The sequence below is a fragment of the Cornus florida genome, unplaced genomic scaffold (assembly GCF_030987335.1).
Source record: "Cornus florida cultivar Cherokee Brave unplaced genomic scaffold, ASM3098733v1 CherokeeBrave_3.0.0_Hap2_Chr04, whole genome shotgun sequence".
Taxonomy (NCBI): Eukaryota; Viridiplantae; Streptophyta; class Magnoliopsida; order Cornales; family Cornaceae; genus Cornus; species Cornus florida.
This window is the reverse complement of record NW_026775574.1, coordinates 104,911,395-104,932,394: the sequence shown is the minus strand read 5'-3', so window position 1 is coordinate 104,932,394 and position 21,000 is coordinate 104,911,395. Positions and strand designations below refer to the sequence as shown.

Genomic DNA, 21,000 nt, shown 5'->3' with positions numbered 1-21,000 from the left:
TTTTAGCTAATCAGACATTGTCTGGGAAAGAAGACTTCCCCTTCACCTACTCTTTTTAAAAATGCAACAGCAAGTTACTGGGGTTGTAGTTTGCAATTTTGAGATACTTCAAAGTTTGTGGATCAACTCTCCCTCATCGAGCAGAGCCCAAAAATTCCATAGCTAAGCTAGGTTCTCTCATATCAAGTAACATCATTAAGTTACCGTGTTAGATATTCAAGATCTTGAACTGCATGCTCATATGCTAGGTAAGAAAACAATAGTCTAAAGCAACTACTAAGGCCCCATTTAACGAAATGCAATTGTGCTTGCGTGAAAAATGCATGTAGAACAAAGGGAACCAAAATGATTCCCCATTCAAGCTGTTATTTAACTATAGAACAAACAATGTTGTGTTAGCCTGAGAAACTTCTTCAGATATCTTAAATTCACAACATTCAGATTGTCATGCACAAAATAAACTGATAAAGAAAACAAGCTAGTAAAAGATCTAAACTAGTTACAACCTCAGTTTATTAAACAAGAAAGACTGATCTGCAAATAAAGGGCAACAGTTTCAAAAACCTACCAAAACTAGCAGAAAATGTAACTTACAGCATCAACGGGCAACAGTAGCAAGTAGTTTGCATAACAAAAGATGAAATGTGACCTTTCAACAATGGCAGAGTGGCCTTGCAGCCTAGAAGTTCGAAATAACCAGAGTCTTGCAGCCAAAAGTTAAAAACAGCTAGAAAAGAAAGTATTGCAATTATAGATCATATCCGATCAGCAAGGTACCTCATAAGGGAATCGATTGGCTTAATGCGGTCAATGCTGCCGATTTCCTTACGCCTAATTTTGATACGAGCAAGGTAATCGGCTGTGATCCAAGCAAAACTCAACCTCACTGTCTCCCCAGCGCCATCTGGCTCTTGCAACTCCAGTGACTTCTTCAGCCAAGTAGGATGATAAGTGACCTGATACCATGCAGATGCCTTTCTTTCATAAATGGCATTCTTCTCTTCGTCAGAATGCTGATCAATATCTGGATTCATCTGCTCAAAAAATTTCTTGAACTTTTTTCGCAAGGCACTGTAAGCATGCTTCAGTCTCTCTTTCAGTTCCCCTTGCTTCTTGCTACTGTACTTCGGCATGGACCAAATGTGCTTAGTCACAACCTCTTCCTCCCTGTTCACTTTATACTGTCCCAAAAGACCATTTAACTGCCCATCATAAGAGCACTTGTGGGTCCATGCATCATCGATGAAATCAGTGGATCCTGGAACCTCAAGGTCTGTGTCATAAGGAATATCTTCAGGAAAAAATGACAGCTCGGAAGATGCAACCTCATCTTTGTCACACGCATCTTTGATTTGGCGATAGAGTTTACCCAAAATTTTCTTTGACTTGTAGGACTGAAACTCCTCTTTCCCCATAAAGTCAGGGTACAATTTTGGTTTAAGTTCAGAAGGCATGGTCACGAGCTTTCCAGTTTTTGGAAAATCAACGGCTTTGGTAGCAAGCTCTGCCAATTTTATGCACTTTTCATCCAATGCTCCATATTCACTGAGGTCAGCATGAACCACATGGGCATTGCAGATTGCACCCAGGTTCTCATTTACTATGTTCCTAGAGAAAAAATCTATTATGTCCTGTAAACACATAATAGAAGTCAGAAGTCCATCTCTGTGGCCAACATGTGATTCCAGACATAATATACATAGATGAAAGAATTTATAACCAATGTTAGTCTTTGGACTTCAGTAAATTATATGAATTGACAAATGTGTGACTAATACGCGGTTCGGCAAAGCCTACATCCACGGTGGAGATTCGACGAAAGTCTTCACTACGTGTAAAATCGGAGATTACAAGTTTCAGCCCCTCACTCTCTATTATGTACGAATTTCAGTCGCTCTCTCAACCCACTCCAAACCCTAAACACCCTTATATATTGGACTACAAGAGAGTACTAATTAGGGTTCACGACTCATGAGCAAAAACGGGTCAAAAATTATCCTCGGGGCCAAGTTCCATCCAACGGTTCGTTGGGTTTAAAGCAGGTTGCAACGTGACCCGGCACCAAATTCAGGACACAACATCACATCACCAAATGATAGAAGGTTGTTAACTAAAGAGAAGAAATCAAGTAAGCGGTATGAAGAAAGAGAATACAGCATAGCATACTGGTAATGATTAACAATGATTGAAAGATAATAATGATACTAACAGGCGAGTGGCCGGCCTAGCGGTACCAGGCCTCTACTTCCCAAAGGGTGGTTAGGGGTTCGAGTCTCAGTGGAGGCATGTGTGTGTGAGTACCAACTAAGGAAAAAAAAAATAATGATAATGATTTAAATACTAATATAATAGTAGTAATTTTAAAAGCATATACATCAGAAGTATCAAGTAAATGAAATATAATAATGATTTTAGTACTAAATGAACAATGATTAAGAATATTATTTCAAAGATATATAATTACCCTGTGATTCACTGCACGTGGCAATTGTTTAACTTCTGCAGGCGCATATTCCATTGGCGTCCAGCTCCTCTTACTTGGAGGAATAAGATTTTCATCCCATATCACGAAGTAGAGATCACCATCAAGGTCACTTCCTGATACTTCATTTGCATGTGGTCTATCCCCCTTTTGAGGGAAAACCAGACAATCAAAAAGATGGTTCAACTCAGGAACATTGACTGCCTCCAGGATCCGCACATCACCAGGGTGAAGACATGGGTTCTTTGCTATTACTACAGTACCTTTAATCACTTGTAGATTTGTCTGTGTCTCAGAAAACCTAGAGCCATGCTTTGCAAAACAATTTTCCAACGAAGGATGTGACACTTGAATAAAACACTGGCCTTGTTCAAGTATCCCTATCTCATCTAAACAGCCCATCAACCACCGTCCTGAAGGAACAAAGATCCTACACATTTCCTGTGATACCCCCGAAATTTCGGATGCGGGTTGGCCAGGCCCACGCCCGATAACCCGAGGATATCAAATCAATTAGCAATAATCGAACACAGAATACAAATAAGAAAACAAGAATAAATAAATTGCTGAAAAGAAACTAGAATAATAATCCAAAAATCTCAGAATAAAATTTAATTAACAAAGAATGATTCTGATACATCCTACTTCTCCATTTCTATTATAACTCGGGAATCCATCCAGTGGACCCCTAAAATACCTCACTGAACTCAAAAGATTGGAAATGAAACCCAAGTCTAAAATATGAAATAAAACCCTGGTCATCGGTGGAGTGAATAACTGTATCTGCTCAGCACGATCCAGCTCCAAGTCTGGAACTAATAAACACCTGTAAAAATAAGAGTGGGTCAGGCCCACATGCAAATTCTTCTCTAACTACAATCCAAACAGTGAATCGATACGCAAATACATCCTAGATATCTCAACAAAAGTTATCTAGTCCATACATATATATATATCCACACTAAGGGACATTCACTGGACTACAGTAGGGGTCTCAACCTGAATAGAAGGTAACATGCGAAAACGCACCCAAAGGTGGGCATGAGTACCTAGACCTAACAGGGTACACCTCAACCTACTATAGCCAGCTACGCATCCACTGCATATACGCACCCTAACCAACGAGTCTAAGGCTCAAACTCATCTCGTGGTACCATAAACATATATATAAAGTCCATCCAAAACCAAGGTATGTAGTTCAAATATTTATTGAACTGATATACAATAAATAAGCTAGTTAGTCTATCAACTTATTCAGTTGATATGACTAAACTATCATCCATTAATCCAGGAAGCCACTCAACTTAGTTGCAGTTGATTTGACTTAACACAATTAGGATTCAATATTTTTAAATCCATTCCTTTAATCCATTAGGTTAGGTTTAGGCGTTTTGAGCTAAACCGTCCCCTAGTATGTCACCGTCCCATATCGGTGCATACAATCCTCCATATCCATGTAATTGACAGAATATATTTATTCAGCAATTTAAATCCAAAACCATGTAAAAATTACAGACTATCAATAATAGTACAACAATTTAATAACTAAAATCAAAAGCCAGGTAATTGCAGAATAGTTTATACAACACTACAGCAATTACAGTTCAAAACTATAATCCAATTACTTGTATGATAATATCTAGATCCCACAATTAACATCCAAATCATGTAAATTACAACCTATAAATAACAGTATAGCAATTTACAATCCAAACCATCCCAAATAATTACAGAAGACTATTTATAGTTTCAGCAATTTAAATCCAAGAGTTAAACCATATATTTGCAGGAAACGGTTTAAAGGTTCAACAACTAGCATCCATAGCATGCGTAGATCACATCTAATATATCAATGACTCTATCATGCATTAAAAATAAGTTTTTAAATCACATTATAGTCCCATAAATTGCTAGATTAATTTGAGCAACTTAATTTTCTCCATCAGGTAACCGCGTGCTAAGTTGTATACTGATATTCTGTTTAATCTATTAGCACAGAGCCCCAATTAGCTACCAGTCTAATTATTATTCAAAAGACTCCATCACACATTTAAACTTTCATTTAGAACTATATTATAGCCCCTTAAATTGTCAAATTAAAATTAGACAATAAATTTCCTTCCAGTCGTTAACCGTACGCAAAGTGGCTAAATAGCGCACAGTTAATTCCGTTAACTTAGAGGTCAACCTTACTCAATTTAAGGACTTAATAACTCTCAAAGCCAACCCTCTAATCCCTCTGTAAAACCCCAGAGTCAACAGAAACGTTCCCATGCTCCAACAGTATCCAAACAGTTCGTAGAAAAAAAAATTTAGAAAACTACTATTTGAAAGAGCCTGCTCTAAATTCCAAGAGCAGGCTCTTTTTTTTGAGCCTGGAGCCGGCTCTAAGAATGTAGAGCCGGCTCAATGAGTGTGGGAGCCGGCTCCCACATCCATGGAGCCGGCTCTCACCTCCTTTGAGAGCTTCCAGTCCCCGTTTGCTCCGTCCTCGTCCTTCTGCTTCTTCTCCGGCCTATGTCCACCCTTCAGTTGATTTCTAAAACTTATCCTAGGGTCTTATTAATACCAAAACAGACTCCCAGTGGTTTTAGAACAACAATTTGAAATCAAATACAGAGATTTAACTAAGCAATTTACTAGCATGCTTAAAGAGCAAAACCGGAACAGACAATAACGATTTTATTTCAGACCACTTTCTCAGACAACAGATAATGAAATTTGACATATAATAATCATGCAAGATCCATTTAAGACTCAACAAATTCCCTAGAGTCTAAAATTACAACCGGACTAACAAGCTTTTCCAATAAAACTGAAAACAGATGTGTACGAATTCTGTAATAGATTCGATTACAACCCAAACAGATTATCAATATAACATACAATTAACATGTAAGTTTTAGTTTATAATTTATTTAACCCTAGAGACTACCTAGGTGCACAGAACACAAGCCAAAGGGAATGAGAAAGTAGAAGAACTTGCCTGTAGCTTTGGTCTCAAAACTGTGTTGTCGTCTTCCTAATTTCCGGCAACCACTGACCACCTTCAAGCCTCCTATGGTTTTGGTTTAATCCACCACAACTCTCCCTTGGCCCTCTCTGTTCTCCTTCTAAGTTTTGTTCTGTTTTTCTCTCGACTCTCTCTCTGTTACGTTCTATTTTTACTGTGCCGTGAATAGGGTTCGTCCAAAACCCTTAGTGAAACTCATACACGTATATATATAGGCCTTTAGAAAACCCTAATTAAACTAGAGCTAAGGCAGAACCCTAATTAAACTAGAGTCGGCCCATAAACTTAAGTCACATACACGTTAAATACTTGTATGACGGCTCCAAGAAACCCTAACTGAAAACTGTTAATTCAACATCTACTTAAGCACTTATTAAAGACAATTAAATAATTAACCAAATAAGGCATTTAAAATACAATTTAAAATAAAACAAACAATACAATAACTCAGATAACTAAACAAACCATAATTCAAATAAAGAAAATATATAACTAAATAAGGAAATACAAATACACAAGTTCAATAGACAAAAATGCACATAAAAAAAAATTTAAATTTCAATTTTATCCTTTTTAATTTTAGGGGTATTACATTTCCCTGAGGTCCCCAAGCTGGGCAGCTCTTATACTAGTTAACATGCCCCGCAGATGAGGTTCATTTGGAGGTTTGAAACCTGCACTTAACATTATTGCTGCGGTATTTCCTTGCTTGGCACATGAAGTAGTAAGAACGTCAAAAGCCACTTCCGTGTCTACAAGCATCTGATTTAGTTTAGAAATCATACACTCCTGCATTCTCCAAAATATTTCATCTTGAACATTCAAAGTAGAAAGTAACGTCACTATCTGCCGGTTTAAGAATCCAGGCTGGAACCGAGTCCAAGAACAGATTTCAAGAATTTTGTGATTGGATTCAAACTTGTTCATACTTGGCCTCAAGGCAAGCCGGATACCATCATTTTTTGATGGCCAACAGGCAACAACCCCTTTGTACCAGCATATCTAATCTGATAAGCACACGGAGGGTTCACTGTCAACTGCAATCTGTCTGCAACTTCCATTGCAAGATCAGGTGTTATCATACCAATACCATCAGAGAAAACATACCCATTTCTCTGTATGTCAGGAAGCTTTGAGTCAAAATCACTTAATGGAACTTCAACTGTGGCATAAGTGGATGAGAAACACTGTCCCATCCTAGCAGCACACTTCGCAACATTCCTGTTTGTAAACTTTCCCATCCAATTTTTTATGTCATCCACACTAATTCTCTGATCTTCAGCAAGAAACCAGGCAGAACGGTCTCTCAATTGATTAGCTGAGAAGGCCAAAAACGAGTATTGCCGACCACATAAGTGGAACCCCTCGCTCAGAATACTCTTTACCCTTTTGAACATTTTGGTTTTCTGCGGAGAAAAGTTTGCTGTAATGTCCCTAACAATAGGAGCAGTATAATGGGAAAGAACATTCTTATTAAGTGTCTGCATGCCTTCATCCATGAAGGTAACCCTTAAAAACCGATCAGCAACGTCACTATAATTCCTGATAACCCTATTGGAAAGTTCAACTTCTGGTGGAAGACAGTAGGCTTTGGTTGGCGCAATAACCAGCCTCCTAACTTCAACAATATCAGCCAACTCTTTAGGTCTCTGGAAAAGCTTAGGATTTTTCAGCAACCATTCCTGGACAAGTTTCAGCCTCTCATAGGCATCAAACAGGGGGTGCCTGTAAGCGCATATGTGCTTTAATGCAGCTACATTTACCTCCTCCAGTTGGTTTCTCAGCAGATTGAAAAACCTGTCCGACAACTGGTGTTGGTTAATGATTACTTTGTGCACGACAGCATTAACCAAAAACATGATTTTAAATGACACACCATCCTTGTATTGAATGCAAAAGAAAGGATCAGCCATGGGCATCCCAAAATCAGGTTCATCCCGTATCTTAAGCTGCTGCCTAAACCTTTCAGTTTGTACCCTCCGTTCTTTGAGATATTTCAGGGCCTTCTCCAGCTTCAAACCGTGGTGAGCTGAAATTGACATTCTATAAGTATTACACCTACCAATGACCCCGCTAGGTGTAAAATCTGTGGTTTGGATCCACGGATCATCATCATCTAACAAATCAAATGGAACTGAATTCTCTATATCATCATCTGCAGTTCTATAGTAAAGAAGCGGAGATGAAGCCAGCTGCAACAAAATTATTTTTGATGACATATCATCAATTTGTTTGATCTCATTGACGTCTCTTACCAAGAACTCAACCTTGAAATCACACTTCATTACCACATGCTTGTTTGTGCCTTTGAGGGAGAAAGCAGTATCCTTGGTGAACAGGAATTTGCATGTCGCGTCAAAGGGATCCACAAGAAAATCAACCCCATTAGCAGGCCCTCTCCAGCCAACAAAGAACTCATCTCGGCTAACCAAGAGTCCGATCTCAACCTTGACATCAGAAAATCTAAAAGGAACATTATCTATTCTCCACTTACTCATGCGACGTGGATTTTGAGGCCCCAAACTAACTTTAAGAGGATTCTTGAACAATATAAGCTCACAACGCCCTGCAGCATCTAGAGCTGACTTTGCATAATCAGGAGTTGCAAAATGCACAAAGGCGTGAGGTTCCACCTTTTCATATTCATTTGTTCTTTGAACATTTGCGACATTGATCTCAAAATTTGGGTATGAATCTGGAGGAGTTGAAGAAGTCTTCAATCTACACCTCCAAACAAGTCCAATTTTATCTTCAAAGTAATCCAAAATCATTTTTGCAGTGACAAATTCATCAAACCCACCAACACTAACTTGAGTTACCACCATGTCATTTTCAGCTCCCACCCACACCATCTTTCTCCTCACAAAATTTCCAACGTCCCAATCACTAAATCTGTATAATTTCCAATTCCACCTAACACAAAATCCAACATATGTAAGAAAAAACACCAACATTGTGCCTTGAACCATAAAAAATGTAGTCTTATAACAATTATACTTTGGTTGTGAGATAATGTAAAAATGAAAAATAAATAAATAAATAAAATTTAGAATATGGTTTCTCATCATTTGGGACAAACAGTATAGTACCCCATACACATATTTGACTCAGCTGAAGCAATTTTTCCCATTTCACAGAAAACCATAAAAACATCAAATATAACACAAAATTTAATTAAATATTCTTTCCTTGCAGAGAATAAATGATAAGAACAAATACAATCCATCAACAAAAATAATCACCTTACGATCAATTTACATTTTCTTTAACTTAGTTAATTCACACAGCTAATTAGTAAGAAACTCAAACCTATGTTCAACTAAGCCTAGAAAAGTCATCGTGCATTGTTAGTGACTCAAAATTATGTAATCATGTCTTTTGCTCCATTTAATAGCATAGATAAACTTTTCAATAAGAGAACAAACTTAATTAATAAATCTCATTTTACTTCTAATTTTCTAAACTGGTAAGAGAGGTAAAAAAGCGACAGAACAGGTAGATGAAATGAAATGCAAGTAAAGGGGACCGAGCACACATAATGTTCTGAGTCATTCAAGTAAATCCTGTAATGTATTTGTCTTGCTACATTCATTTCAAACATTTTCCGCGATCAAATTACCAAGAATATTATCCATTTCGTTCCAAAATATCATCTCCAATTCAACCTTGACCAAATTCCATATAATCAAAACATCAATTTTAATATATGAAAGAAAATATATTGGAATCATTCCTTAGTTATTAAAGAGTCAACCATGAAAACCAATCTATTAATTTAATTGCAATATATTTTAACTTCTTTAAAATCAACGTAAGATGTTTGGCAAAAAGGGCAATTCCCAAAACAAAAAATGAACAGAAAGAACAAAACTTTCCAAAATTAACAAGTCTATTCATTTAATTGCAATATTTTTCAAATTCTTCAAAATCAATGTAAGATGTTTGGCAAAAGGGAAATTCCCAAAACAAATAATGAACAGAAAGAACAGAAATTTCCAAAATTAACAAGTTCAACACCTACAGTGATATGTCCCTGAAGCTAAAATAGAAGGTGGAAGGGGGGACAAAGAGCAAAAATATTCTGAATTGATCGTTAATTTAGATCAATCATGGGCATATACTCATTTCTGTTTTCATGTATGAAGAGATGAGAATAACAAAATTGTTAATTTGGTATAGATGAAGAATAATAACCCATAATTCTATTCTAATTCCCTTTCTTTCCTGACAGTTTCCATCGTTTTCTCAGAAAGCAAACGATTGTCAAAAAAAGTATCAATTGATCAACAACAAAAGCTCAAATTTTTGTACAGAAAATCAAGATTATATTACGAACTGAAATCGATGTCAAAAAAATAAAAAAGTGATCGCAATAAGACCAAATTGCACAATTTTGAGAACCCTACTAACCTTTCGAATCGATCAACCAAACGTACAAACCATCTTAGACAGAAAAGATGAATAACCAATGCGATTGAAAGAGAGAGACAGGTGATGAAGAAAAGAAGCAATATGTAGCTTGGCTGGAGTAGAGCTGAGTAGTGTGTGTACTGTGTATATAATATATATATATATATATTGGTACCAAGTACAGAACAGTATAATTTTGCTTCGCGAGGAAGTTTAGAGATAGAGAAGAGAGTAAACGGTGTGGGGTCTTCAGGCGGGAAGGCTTTTGCAACTTTTTGGTGGGTACCCTTTTTTTCTCTTATAATTCTTCATTCTTTCTCTCTCCTCTTCCATTCAATTTTGAATGAAAACAAAATGATGTACCACCTATTGGTGAAGTCTCGTTCCTCCTCCAATTCTTTTCCTCTCTTCCGTACTGGACATTGGAAATTTGTTCATCACTTTTTATTTTTTTATTTTTTTTTTGTTATAATCATAGTGTCCGGCGAATTTGTGCACACCTCAACTAATTCTACGAAATTCCGAAATTAAGGACCGGATAAGCCTCTAATCTCCAATGACCCTGCCGGAAACTCAAACCAGTAAGAAAGATTCATCAGTGTCTCTTTTTTTCATCTTCTCCTCCATCAAACAAAGAAAGGAAATTTATTCATCTTCCAAATTCTAAAGAAGTTGACAACACAATTTCTTCTTCTTCTTTTTATCCTAAATTACCCTGTACTCTATTTTGTCGTGCCATAGTATCTCTATCACTATTATAAAACGTGTCATTATATGATAATATAAATATTTTTCAAGATACTTTCAATTTATGTTTTCTGATTTTTAATAATAAAAATTATTTATCTGAAAATTGAACCAACCAAGCCTTTTTCTTTCATTTTCTGAAAAAAAAAAAAAAAAAGTACAATGGGATTGTCCCACATTTAAGCATGTATGAACTATCTATTGCGTACATTTCAATATAGAACATATAAAGATTAAACAGTCAAAATTAATGGTTTTTATTTTTTTATAGTAAGAGAGAAGTAAAAAAATTATCTGCATGTATAAAAATTAAAAAGGGAAACACCAAGAAAGCTAGTAGGAATTAACCAAGCAATTCATGGTATCCATTTTGCACAAGATCTGGGAGCCGGCTCCAAGGCCATAGGAGCCAGGCTCCTTGCAACAGTGTTTTTTTTTTTTTTTTCGGTTTTCCTGTGAGTTTGGTCTACAGTGGTTTAGTTTTGGATGTTCTTTCAATTATTTATATTTCAGTTCGGATTTTTATTAGGGGTCACTAGAAATGGATTCCCGAATTGTTTAAACTGTTGGAGGTTCTCCATACAGAACATAACTTTGTAAAGCAAGTGGCTAAAACTAGGGTAGTTAATATGTGCATTTAACCGAGCGCAACTAGTCCATCCTTAAAAAAGAAGGGAGGGTTCTACTCTGACTCATGGGCAAAAATATGCGTACATGTATTTCTTATCAAGATAATATAGATATATATATCTATTTTAATATTTTCACTATAATCTTAAATAAAATGATAATTCTAATCCTAACTTTACAAGTAAATAATTATTACTTTTTAAATCACACAACTGCCTTTCATAATTCCTCTCCTTATCTATAATATTTCTTTTGACTAGACAAAAAAATTTGAATAATATATATATTTTTTTAAGAAACCAAAAAAAAAAAAAAAAATTATATTGAATAAATTGACTTCAACTAGACCAAAAAAATAAAAAGTAACCATTAAAAATTATCTCTTTTGACATGAAAAAAAATATTTATATTTATTGAAGAAATTATCTCTTTTTTCAAGATCAAAAAAAAAAAAAAACGTACAAAAAGAAGAGCATTAAAAAAAATTATCTCTTTTGATAAGACCCAAAAAATTTTTTTTGCTTTTATCCAATAAATTATTTCTTTTGGCACAACCAATAAAAAATTACAAAAAAAAAAAGTACCTCTTTTTACTGTGAAAAAAAAGTTAGCTTTGTTGAATAAATATCTTTTTCGATTGTACCAAAAAATAAAAATAAAAAGTTTGCTATATATTCTTATCTCTTTTGACTGTCAAAAATAAAATTTTTAGTATGGAATAAATTGTTTTCTTGAAGAGGACCTCCGGAAAAAACAAAAAGAAAGAAAAATAAAATAATAAAGAAAGTAAAGATGGTAAAAAATTGTACTGTAAAAATTAAGGGTAGTTATGACATTATAAATTAAGGGATGGTAGCAGTGTTTTAATGAATTTAAGGATTTTTTATCATTTTTTTTAAAAGAAAAAAATAAATGGAGTGCAATTGGAGAAAAATGAAGTGCCTATATGTATGTGTGTGTGCGCGATTTTAATATTCTGTCACAAATTTTCAGTCTTATCATATGGTTGGACTTTCACTTTTAAAACCAATTAATTCTCACCGGCTAAGTTTGTAAATAAAGGAAAATTTTGTAATACCATATTAAATAATTGAATCATCTTTCACTTGTTGCATTTTTTATTGATAGTAATATAGTATATGCTTGTAATAGTGTAATACTTTCACTTTGCCTACATAAGGGGAATGATTGTATTGGTCAATTCATGAGATAAATTAAGTTGTGCTTTAACTATTATGTAATATAGATGAAAAGAAAGAGTCTTAGCCATAGGAGGTATAAATTATTGAATTGTATTATCTTAAACATTTTTTGAATTTAGTGATAGAACTTGGACATGCTATTTGAAAGAATGTAACATGTTGGTTTCTATGATATAAGATGACTTGTCTCGTTCATTTGAGTGAAAGATTTAAATTACTAGTGTTGATACGTAGGACACATTAAACTAGATCAATAATAACTGAAAAAATTACAATAATTATCATACTAATTTTTCACTTATTAGTGTTATAGCGAGTAATTCTTAAATTTGGAAGAATAATAGACTATTGTCTTTTATTAATGGTTATTTTGATTTACTTGGATGGACCCAAGGGTCTAATCCGTGAACATTTTGAGTAATAATTATTTATTGGCATTGAAATATGTATCCGGATCTATAATACATGATTTATTTTGACATCATTAGTTTGACAACTTAAATTATTTATCAAAAGAAAATTTGCCTGGAAATTGGATTTTGTGTTATATAACATATTTTCCATGGTCTCTGTTTGGTGAATTACACTTTACTAGTATGAATTTACAAATTCTTCTGCTCTATATAAAAACAATCTTTTATTTTTTGTCTTTGTATTTGCAGGATGTGACTTGGAGAATTTTGAAGGATAAATTTTGTACAAGTACTCCGTGTAGTTGAAAGAGGGACTGTTAGTGGATTATGCTGCTTCAAGCAGTGAATCATTCAACCCAAATTTCTGGTGGAGAATAGTGTTAGTTACTTCTGATGTATGTATTATAATAGTGGCTCACATATATATATATATATATATATATTTCAACGGCTGTCATGTTGATCTATAATGTTTTGCGGGTATTGTGCATATTACTAACATCACTGCCCTCTCACTTAAGAGTTAAGACTACGGTTGATGATTTAATTTTTAGATATGGCCGAGCATTTTTAAATTGCACGGGCAAAGTTATGATGGGATTAGTAATATGCGAGACGAGTTCAATGTTTTTAAAACTCTTATATCAAAGGAGAATGACTGTGCCTTTTACATTTATTGCTTTGCCCATCAACTTTAGTTTGCTTTCATGGCTATGCCAAAAAAATGAAGATATTGTTTCTCTTTTCACTCTTGTTGCGAATGTTAGTGAACGCAGTTGGTAGTTCATGCAAATGTCTTGATATTCTTGCAGAGAAGCAAACTTCCATTGTTAATGAAGCACTTAATAGTGTCAAGCTATTAAGTGGGTAAGACCTAAATCAGAATACTTCTCCTAAATGAGCTAGCGATGTGTGTTGGGGTTCACATTATGACACTTTAATTAGCGTGATTATCATGTTTTTATTTATTGTTGGTGTATTTGAAGCACTATATAGAAAGGACATTTTTTACTATAATTACCGTGAAGAATCGATTGTACAACAAGATGGGAGACGAATGGATGATGAGTGATGGTTTGACAGTATGTACTGAAAAATATATATATATATATATATATATATTATCATACGATCTTTTTAAAATATGAAAAGTCATCAGGACAATTTTACATGTACTAACCTAAAAGTTCCCTTACTTATTACGATAATTTGCATTTTTTTTCTTCTATCTTATTGTTATTAAAGATGACTCCTCTCACATAGTCATTATTAAAAACGACCAACTTCACATAATTTTCTGAATCCGTCACTGCCCTCGTGTTGAGCCTACCATCACCTATCATTGTGGTTCGCGTATACCATAAGGTGGCACCCATACAACTAAAATCCTTTAAAAAAAAAAAAAAAAAAATCTATGTGAACTGATTAGATTACATGAACTTACAATAAAATTAATAAAAGAATTTTAAAGGTAATTTACCAATGAACACCTATTTATTTCGGGATTTGAACTGGCCTCGGGTGGAGAACTTGGGCCAAAATCAGTGATTGGCTTTAAAAGGCGACTTAGCCCAATTAATTGGGCGGAACTGGGCAGACTTGTGCTTGGAACGGCCCAATCGACATACCCAAGATTTTTGCCGACTTTAGGCAGTGTTGTAATTATCCACAAACATCGAGGACACACAGGTCAGATAGTTGTATATTCGCCTGTTTTAATCTGCTTCTCCCAATCGCAAAACCCTATCACTCTCTCTCTCTCTCTCTCTCTAGCTGAGGTCTCCTCTCTCGCATACTACTTTTTGTTTCGATTTATTTCCTAACATTTTTCTCTGCAGACGCTTCAAACCCTAACCCTAATCACCCCTTCTCACAGATCCGAAGGTGAACAACCTTCCTCAAAACCCCAGATTGTCTCTGTTTTCGGATCGAAATTTGAAACCCTAACTCAGACTTTTTGATGTGTGATAGAATGGGCGAAACAAAGGACACCGATGGTTACGAGGAAGAGCTTCTCGACTACGAGGAGGAAGATGAAAAAGCACCCGACTCCGTCACCGCCAAAGTCAACGGCGAATCCGTTAAAAAGTTAGTGATTTTATGCATTAAGAATATTTGTGTATATATGTATGGTTTTGTATATTATATGGGTGTATTTTTCTTGTTAATTTGTTGTTATTTGATTATATAGTGGATCTTGTTCATTAATCCTTGTTTGGATATTTTTGTGATTTTATTTTTTTATTTTGTCATTTATATCACAGTCAATATCTGCTTTGATACGGAGATTAGGATTTTCACCAAGTCTAGGCTCTGTTTGTTGTGTCGTAATTCACTTTATCCTGAAATTTGTAATTCATTTCTCATCTGTTTTTGTGGAGGTTTTGCTGGTGGGTTAGTGGGGTAAGATGTTTGGTATTGGTCTTAAGGATTTGTTCCTCAAATCAAAGCTTGCTCTTTTCTTTTCTATTTCTTAATTTTTTTTTAGATTTCCACTGATCTTATTGTGAGTGAAATTTTGGGGACGCAATTGAATGCATTTGGGCTTGGAATGAAGTTGATTTGGCATTTGTTTTCTTTAAGCGTTTGGCTGTCGGTCAATTATCCTCTGGTATAAACTGTGGAATGTAAATAGGTTTTATTGGGCAGCTGAGATTGAGTATGGAGTATTAATGCAACTGCTGCTGTATTGTTTTTCTTGTACAGCTCTGCAGTTAGTCTACTAGTACTAAGTTTGCATAACAATTGTAGGAAGTTGTTCTCCTAAAATAACAATTGCCTTGTGTTAGTACAACACGTTTTGATGATCCAACAAAGTTTATATTCAGTTCTTGTTTTCCTTGGCAGGTTTAAAGATTGTTATAGCATTCTTTTGTTCCTTACTGATTTTCTTTTATTTTCTTGTAGGGGCTATGTTGGAATTCACAGTTCTGGATTCAGAGATTTCCTTCTAAAGCCGGAGCTTCTGCGTGCTATTGTGGATTCGGGATTTGAGCATCCTTCCGAAGGCAAGATATTTAATCAGCTAGTCATTTGATTTCATGAGTTAAATTTTAAAAAAGCCTTTTAAATAGATATAAATCTTTTTTGTCCTTTCAGTCTTAGCCATAATATTATGCTATGCTGTCTTTTTAAATCTAGGTAAATCGTAATGTTACGGTTCATATATTAACTCCAAAGCTAGATGTTCATCTTAAAGGCGGATAGAACCACACAAAAAAGGAGGAGCATTTTTCATGTAATCAACCATAATCTATTTTAGTTGTTCAAACTGAACATACAGTCTCACATTATTGAATTAACAGTTTGTTAATCTGATATAATATTATAAGAAAATTTTCATTCAATTACTGTTTGAATCACATTTAAGTTTAAAAGTTAATGATTTTATTGCTGATGAACCATGTATAAAAAAATTTATGTACAATTTTGTTATTTGCAAAGAGCTTTCAAGCAAACAAGCCAGTTAATGAATTCATCCTCTAATTTTTCATCACTCCTATGAATGATTGGTCCACTTCTTGGAAACCCTATGCCAGGAGTCAATCTAGTCAATTTTGATTGTTAGTTTTCTTTAAGCACTCCTGAACTATGACTAAATCATATTCCCAATTTCACATGGTTTGTGATCAACTAATATGTTGGTTGGACCATTTCTTGAGTTGGCTTGGTTTGTTTTGGTCTGGTTTTGCAGCTCAAGTGAGAGCTTAATCTAGTAGTTCCCTTTTATGTTTTGTTGAATAATTGCATCTATATATCATATTACCTTGATAGAGACTTGTATGTCCCATCTGAGCTGATACTATGAATTATGCTGCCCATGTTTAGTTGAGTCATGGTAGCTTGTTCTTTCTACCGTAGTCTCACATTTTGAAGTTACCATTGCTTTGTCGGCTCTCCTTGTCATTAAATATGATGTTATTTTTTCTCTTTTCTTTTTGATTTATGCCTCTATTTGGTTATGTAATAAAGGGTTATTTTGATATGAATAGCTATTAATAGCATGTCGAGATATGTTGCTGTTCTATACGGTTATTAGAAACTCTCTTCCCCCCCCCCCCCCCCCCCCCCCCCCTAATGCTGTTTGAATAGTTGCCTTATAATAAAAATTGTAAAGTCATGTGACTGAATAATTACATATCTTTTGTTTGATGCTTAGTTTCTTGAGATTTTGTTTTCTAAGCAATTTTGAATGTCCATCTCTCAGGTAATCATCTATCGTACTCTTGATTTTTGGAGAAGTATACTGGTTTGGTAGTAAACCTTTCAATTAAAACTGGGGGTTCCCTTTTCCGATTTTTCTTTGGCTCTTCACCAGTGCAACATGAATGTATCCCTCAAGCTATCTTGGGAATGGATGTCATTTGCCAAGCGAAATCTGGGATGGGTAAAACTGCTGTTTTTGTCCTGTCCACATTGCAGCAAATTGAGCCTAATGCAGGTCAAGTTGCTGCACTTGTTTTGTGTCATACAAGGGAATTGGCTTATCAGGTATGTATTTGTTATTAGCTGCTTAGTTTTAAGATTCTCATTTCGTGTTACCTCTCTAGATTGTACTTCCATACTTTTCTTTCTCATCTTTTCCTTCAGGGAATCATTGTTGTTATTTTTTTGGCGGATTATCCGCCACTTTTGCAGATCTGTCACGAGTTTGAGAGGTTCAGCACTTATTTGCCTGATATCAAGGTTGCTGTTTACTATGGTGGTGTCAATATCAAAATTCACAAGGACCTACTGAAGAATGAATGTCCTCATATTGTTGTTGGAACACCTGGAAGGATCCTTGCACTTGCAAGGGATAAGGACCTTGCTTTAAGAAACGTGAGGCATTTTATACTTGATGAATGCGACAAGATGCTTGAGTCACTTGGTATGTCTCCCCATTAGTTTTCTCTTTTTAATATATTCTGTTTCAGAACATTAAATTTTTTTTTCTACATTCTAGATTTTTTCATTTTCTCACTTTTTCTTGGGTTTTTTGTGTTCTGCAGACATGAGGAGAGATGTGCAGGAAATTTTCAAGATGACTCCTCATGATAAGCAAGTTATGATGTTTTCGGCAACACTCAGCAAGGAGATCCGCCCTGTTTGCAAGAAATTCATGCAAGATGTAATGTTCCATGGCCAGTTCTACTTGAATTTAGAAGTCAACCGTTTTTTTAATAAATGCCGGCTTTCTGCAGGGGTTAATGTAGATAGTTAAGAATGCAGTGGTCGTGGCACTGTATTATTATCATTTGTCGCGTTTGGCTTACCTTTATTCAATCTTTCTATTGCGTAATGTAGCGGTAATGGAGTGGTAGTGGGAGGGGCAAGGTAGGATAATTTAGATCTGAAAGTTGAGGGATGCTTTATGTTTATGCACTAGCTTTCCCTTTGGTTTGTGTCCTCGAGTCTATTTTCTTGTTTCTTTTGGGGCTTGGGTGCTCTTGTCTAGTTTAGGTTTGGTGGTGGGAGTCTTACCTGGGTTGGTACTGTTGATGGCATAGTAGTAACTGTGTTGAGCAACAGTGGACTTGCTTGGCGTGATTTAAGAAAGTATCTGCAAGGAAACAGATCAGATGGACCAGAACCTCGCTTCAAGGGATGTTCATCCATCATTCATTTCTGGATTCCATTGCTTCAGGAAGGCTCCTAATATGATTTACTGTAACATTTGTTCCTTTCAGCCAATGGAAATTTATGTGGATGATGAGGCAAAGTTGACCCTTCATGGGCTTGTGCAGGTATATATTTGGAAGTTGGTTCTCTGATCTTTATTCAATTGTTAACATTTATCTGATTTTTTATTTATTGATTTTAAATTTTTATCATGCCAGCACTACATCAAATTGAGTGAGCTGGAGAAAAACCGCAAATTGAACGACCTCCTCGACGCATTGGACTTCAATCAAGTTGTTATCTTTGTCAAAAGTGTGAACAGAGCAGCTGAGCTGAACAAACTACTTGTCGAGTGTAATTTTCCATCTATCTGCATCCACTCTGGCATGTCCCAGGAAGAAAGGTTTGCATCTTTTATGGGCTTGTTTACCTTCTTGCAGAGAAGTGCACAATATATCTTTTAAAATTATTTTTATGTTTTGCAGTGGAAAATGCATTATCTATTATGACTGTTGAGTGTTGAGTTAATGTTACATTAATTAATTAATTGGTTGTTTAATTATATGTTTGGAATTTATGATATACCCTAACAAACGTGACGAGCATGTAAATTTTAACAATCTTGTGATTGTACACTAAATCTGCTGTTGAAGTTCTGCCCTTCTTTCTATGTTTTTTAATTAACATTGTTAGTTTTACTAGGAGGCATGCTATCATGTCAATCCCAGCTTTACTTGTATTTTTTATATGGTGGCACAAATTAGAAGTTGAATTCGTGTGAGTATTATTCTTCTTATCTACAGATAAAAAGTGAAGATAAGTATCACAAGAATGCACAAATTCTTTATTTATTTCTGTAAACTTGGATTAATTAAATCATGTAAGAGATTTGAACTAACTGTGTGCCTACCTGTGTTTCTTGATTTGCTGTGGAATTTATTTTCTTTTTTAAAATTATCTAATATTTACGTATCTGTATTCATTTGAATCTTAAAATAGAAACTAATGAAGACTCGGATGCAAAATCTTTTGGGACACTAAATTCATTTTCTGCATAGTTCAATTATGTTTCCTGTCTATTAAATAATGACTTGGATTAAATTATCAACCGAAGTCTTTGGGATTTGTAGGTTGACACGCTACAAGGGTTTCAAGGAAGGTCATAAGAGGATACTTGTTGCAACAGATTTGGTTGGCAGGGGAATTGACATTGAACGCGTCAACATTGTCATCAACTATGACATGCCAGATTCCGCAGATACTTACTTGCACAGGGTATAAGTCCAGTATGATGTTGATGCTTATTGTGTCTCAAGTCCGGCATTTCTTTTATGTTTTATTCCTGAGATGTTTTTCTTATTGATTACTATTGGAATCCTGCCAGGTGGGTAGAGCTGGTAGGTTCGGCACCAAAGGACTTGCAATCACATTTGTATCTTCTGCCTCTGACTCTGATGTTCTTAATCAGGTTTGTACTATCCTCATTATTTCTTATCATCATGTTGATCATCTTTGTTATTTGGACTATATGCCTGTTGATTGATTGCAGGTTCAGGAGAGGTTTGAGGTGGATATAAAGGAGCTCCCTGAGCAGATTGATACCTCTACATATAGTATGGTCCCACTTATCCTAGAAATTTATGTTTGATATTTGTTATATAACTTATATTCACCATCTGCCCCACATCAAGAAGCTTGGGTCTACCACAATACAAGATATTATGACTTATTCACCATCTGCCCCTACAGCATTCACCATATTTATAGGCTGGCTTAAGATACACTACCTCCGTAGGTGACTGTAGCTTAAGCCAGTGTTACAGTGGTGCTATTGATGCCAAGTTGGTGAAGCCTGGGTTTTTTTTTTTTTTTTTCCTGGGAATATTAAATAACTCCACAAATATATTTCAAGCCTATATCCCATAGTAATTGGCACACAACCAATTTTGCCATAATTTGTCATATAGTTTCTTGATTCGTTATACTTACCGTTCAAAATATTCTTTTTGTAGTGCCATCATAGTGAAGGTCAGTGACACAAGCATCAATGCATGACTTTGTGAAGCAGGACCAGCAGCCATGAAATTTTTTGTTGGTCGCTCTAGTGCTGAATCGTTGAAGGGAGAGATTACTTTATGCTTTACACTGTTTTTTATTACTGTACTTTTAATCTTCACTTTTTTTTTTTTGCTATCCGTTTTTCCTTTTTTTTATTTTTTTTATTTTGGGGGCGGTGGGTTGGTGCAGCCCGAGTAGAGATGGACAACATTCTGAAAAAAAATCATAACTTTGGAAACTATTTGCAGTATATTTTGTTTGGGTAGTTAATGCACCTATGAATGCTAGATCATGGAGTATTAACTGTGCTCAGTTAATATTTATGTTTGCTAGTAATCATATGACATTGGTTATAAGCAATGTTCTTATTTCTTGGCATCGTCTGCCTCCATTGTAGTTACTTTTTTGTTTATATGTTTGATTCAGCTTGTTGAAGATCTGTAA

General features: G+C 35.1%; 1 protein-coding gene and 1 pseudogene across 2 annotated transcripts; one reads left to right on the top strand and one right to left on the bottom strand.

Annotated features, from left to right (window-relative positions):
• Positions 1-554: 554 nt before the first annotated feature.
• On the bottom strand, positions 555-10,604 carry LOC132304469 (RNA-dependent RNA polymerase 6-like; annotated as a pseudogene).
• Positions 10,605-14,622: 4,018 nt separating this feature from the next.
• Positions 14,623-21,000, top strand: LOC132304468 (DEAD-box ATP-dependent RNA helicase 15-like). Of its 2 annotated transcripts, XM_059802151.1 has the most exons (12): positions 14,623-14,781; positions 14,869-14,985; positions 15,805-15,905; positions 17,216-17,388; positions 17,536-17,767; positions 17,889-18,007; positions 18,567-18,623; positions 18,717-18,901; positions 19,629-19,773; positions 19,883-19,966; positions 20,048-20,111; positions 20,511-21,000. In XM_059802151.1, exons 2-12 carry the CDS (start codon positions 14,870-14,872, stop codon positions 20,519-20,521), a joined length of 1,287 nt encoding a protein of 428 aa, XP_059658134.1. In that variant the 5' UTR covers positions 14,623-14,781; position 14,869; the 3' UTR covers positions 20,522-21,000. The 2 variants fall into 2 exon arrangements, with proteins under 2 accessions (XP_059658134.1, XP_059658133.1); XM_059802150.1 differs by lacking the exon at positions 20,511-21,000 and having other exon boundaries at positions 20,048-20,369.

Excerpts from the sequence above, each read along its gene's own strand:
- LOC132304468 (XM_059802150.1), top strand. The coding sequence starts at position 14,870 with ATGGGCGAAACAAAGGACACCGATGGTTACGAGGAAGAGCTTCTCGAC. Across the intron at positions 17,389-17,535 it reads CAAGGGAATTGGCTTATCAG|ATCTGTCACGAGTTTGAGAG; the intron begins GTATGTATTTGT and ends CCACTTTTGCAG. Across the intron at positions 18,902-19,628 it reads GGCATGTCCCAGGAAGAAAG|GTTGACACGCTACAAGGGTT; the intron begins GTTTGCATCTTT and ends TGGGATTTGTAG.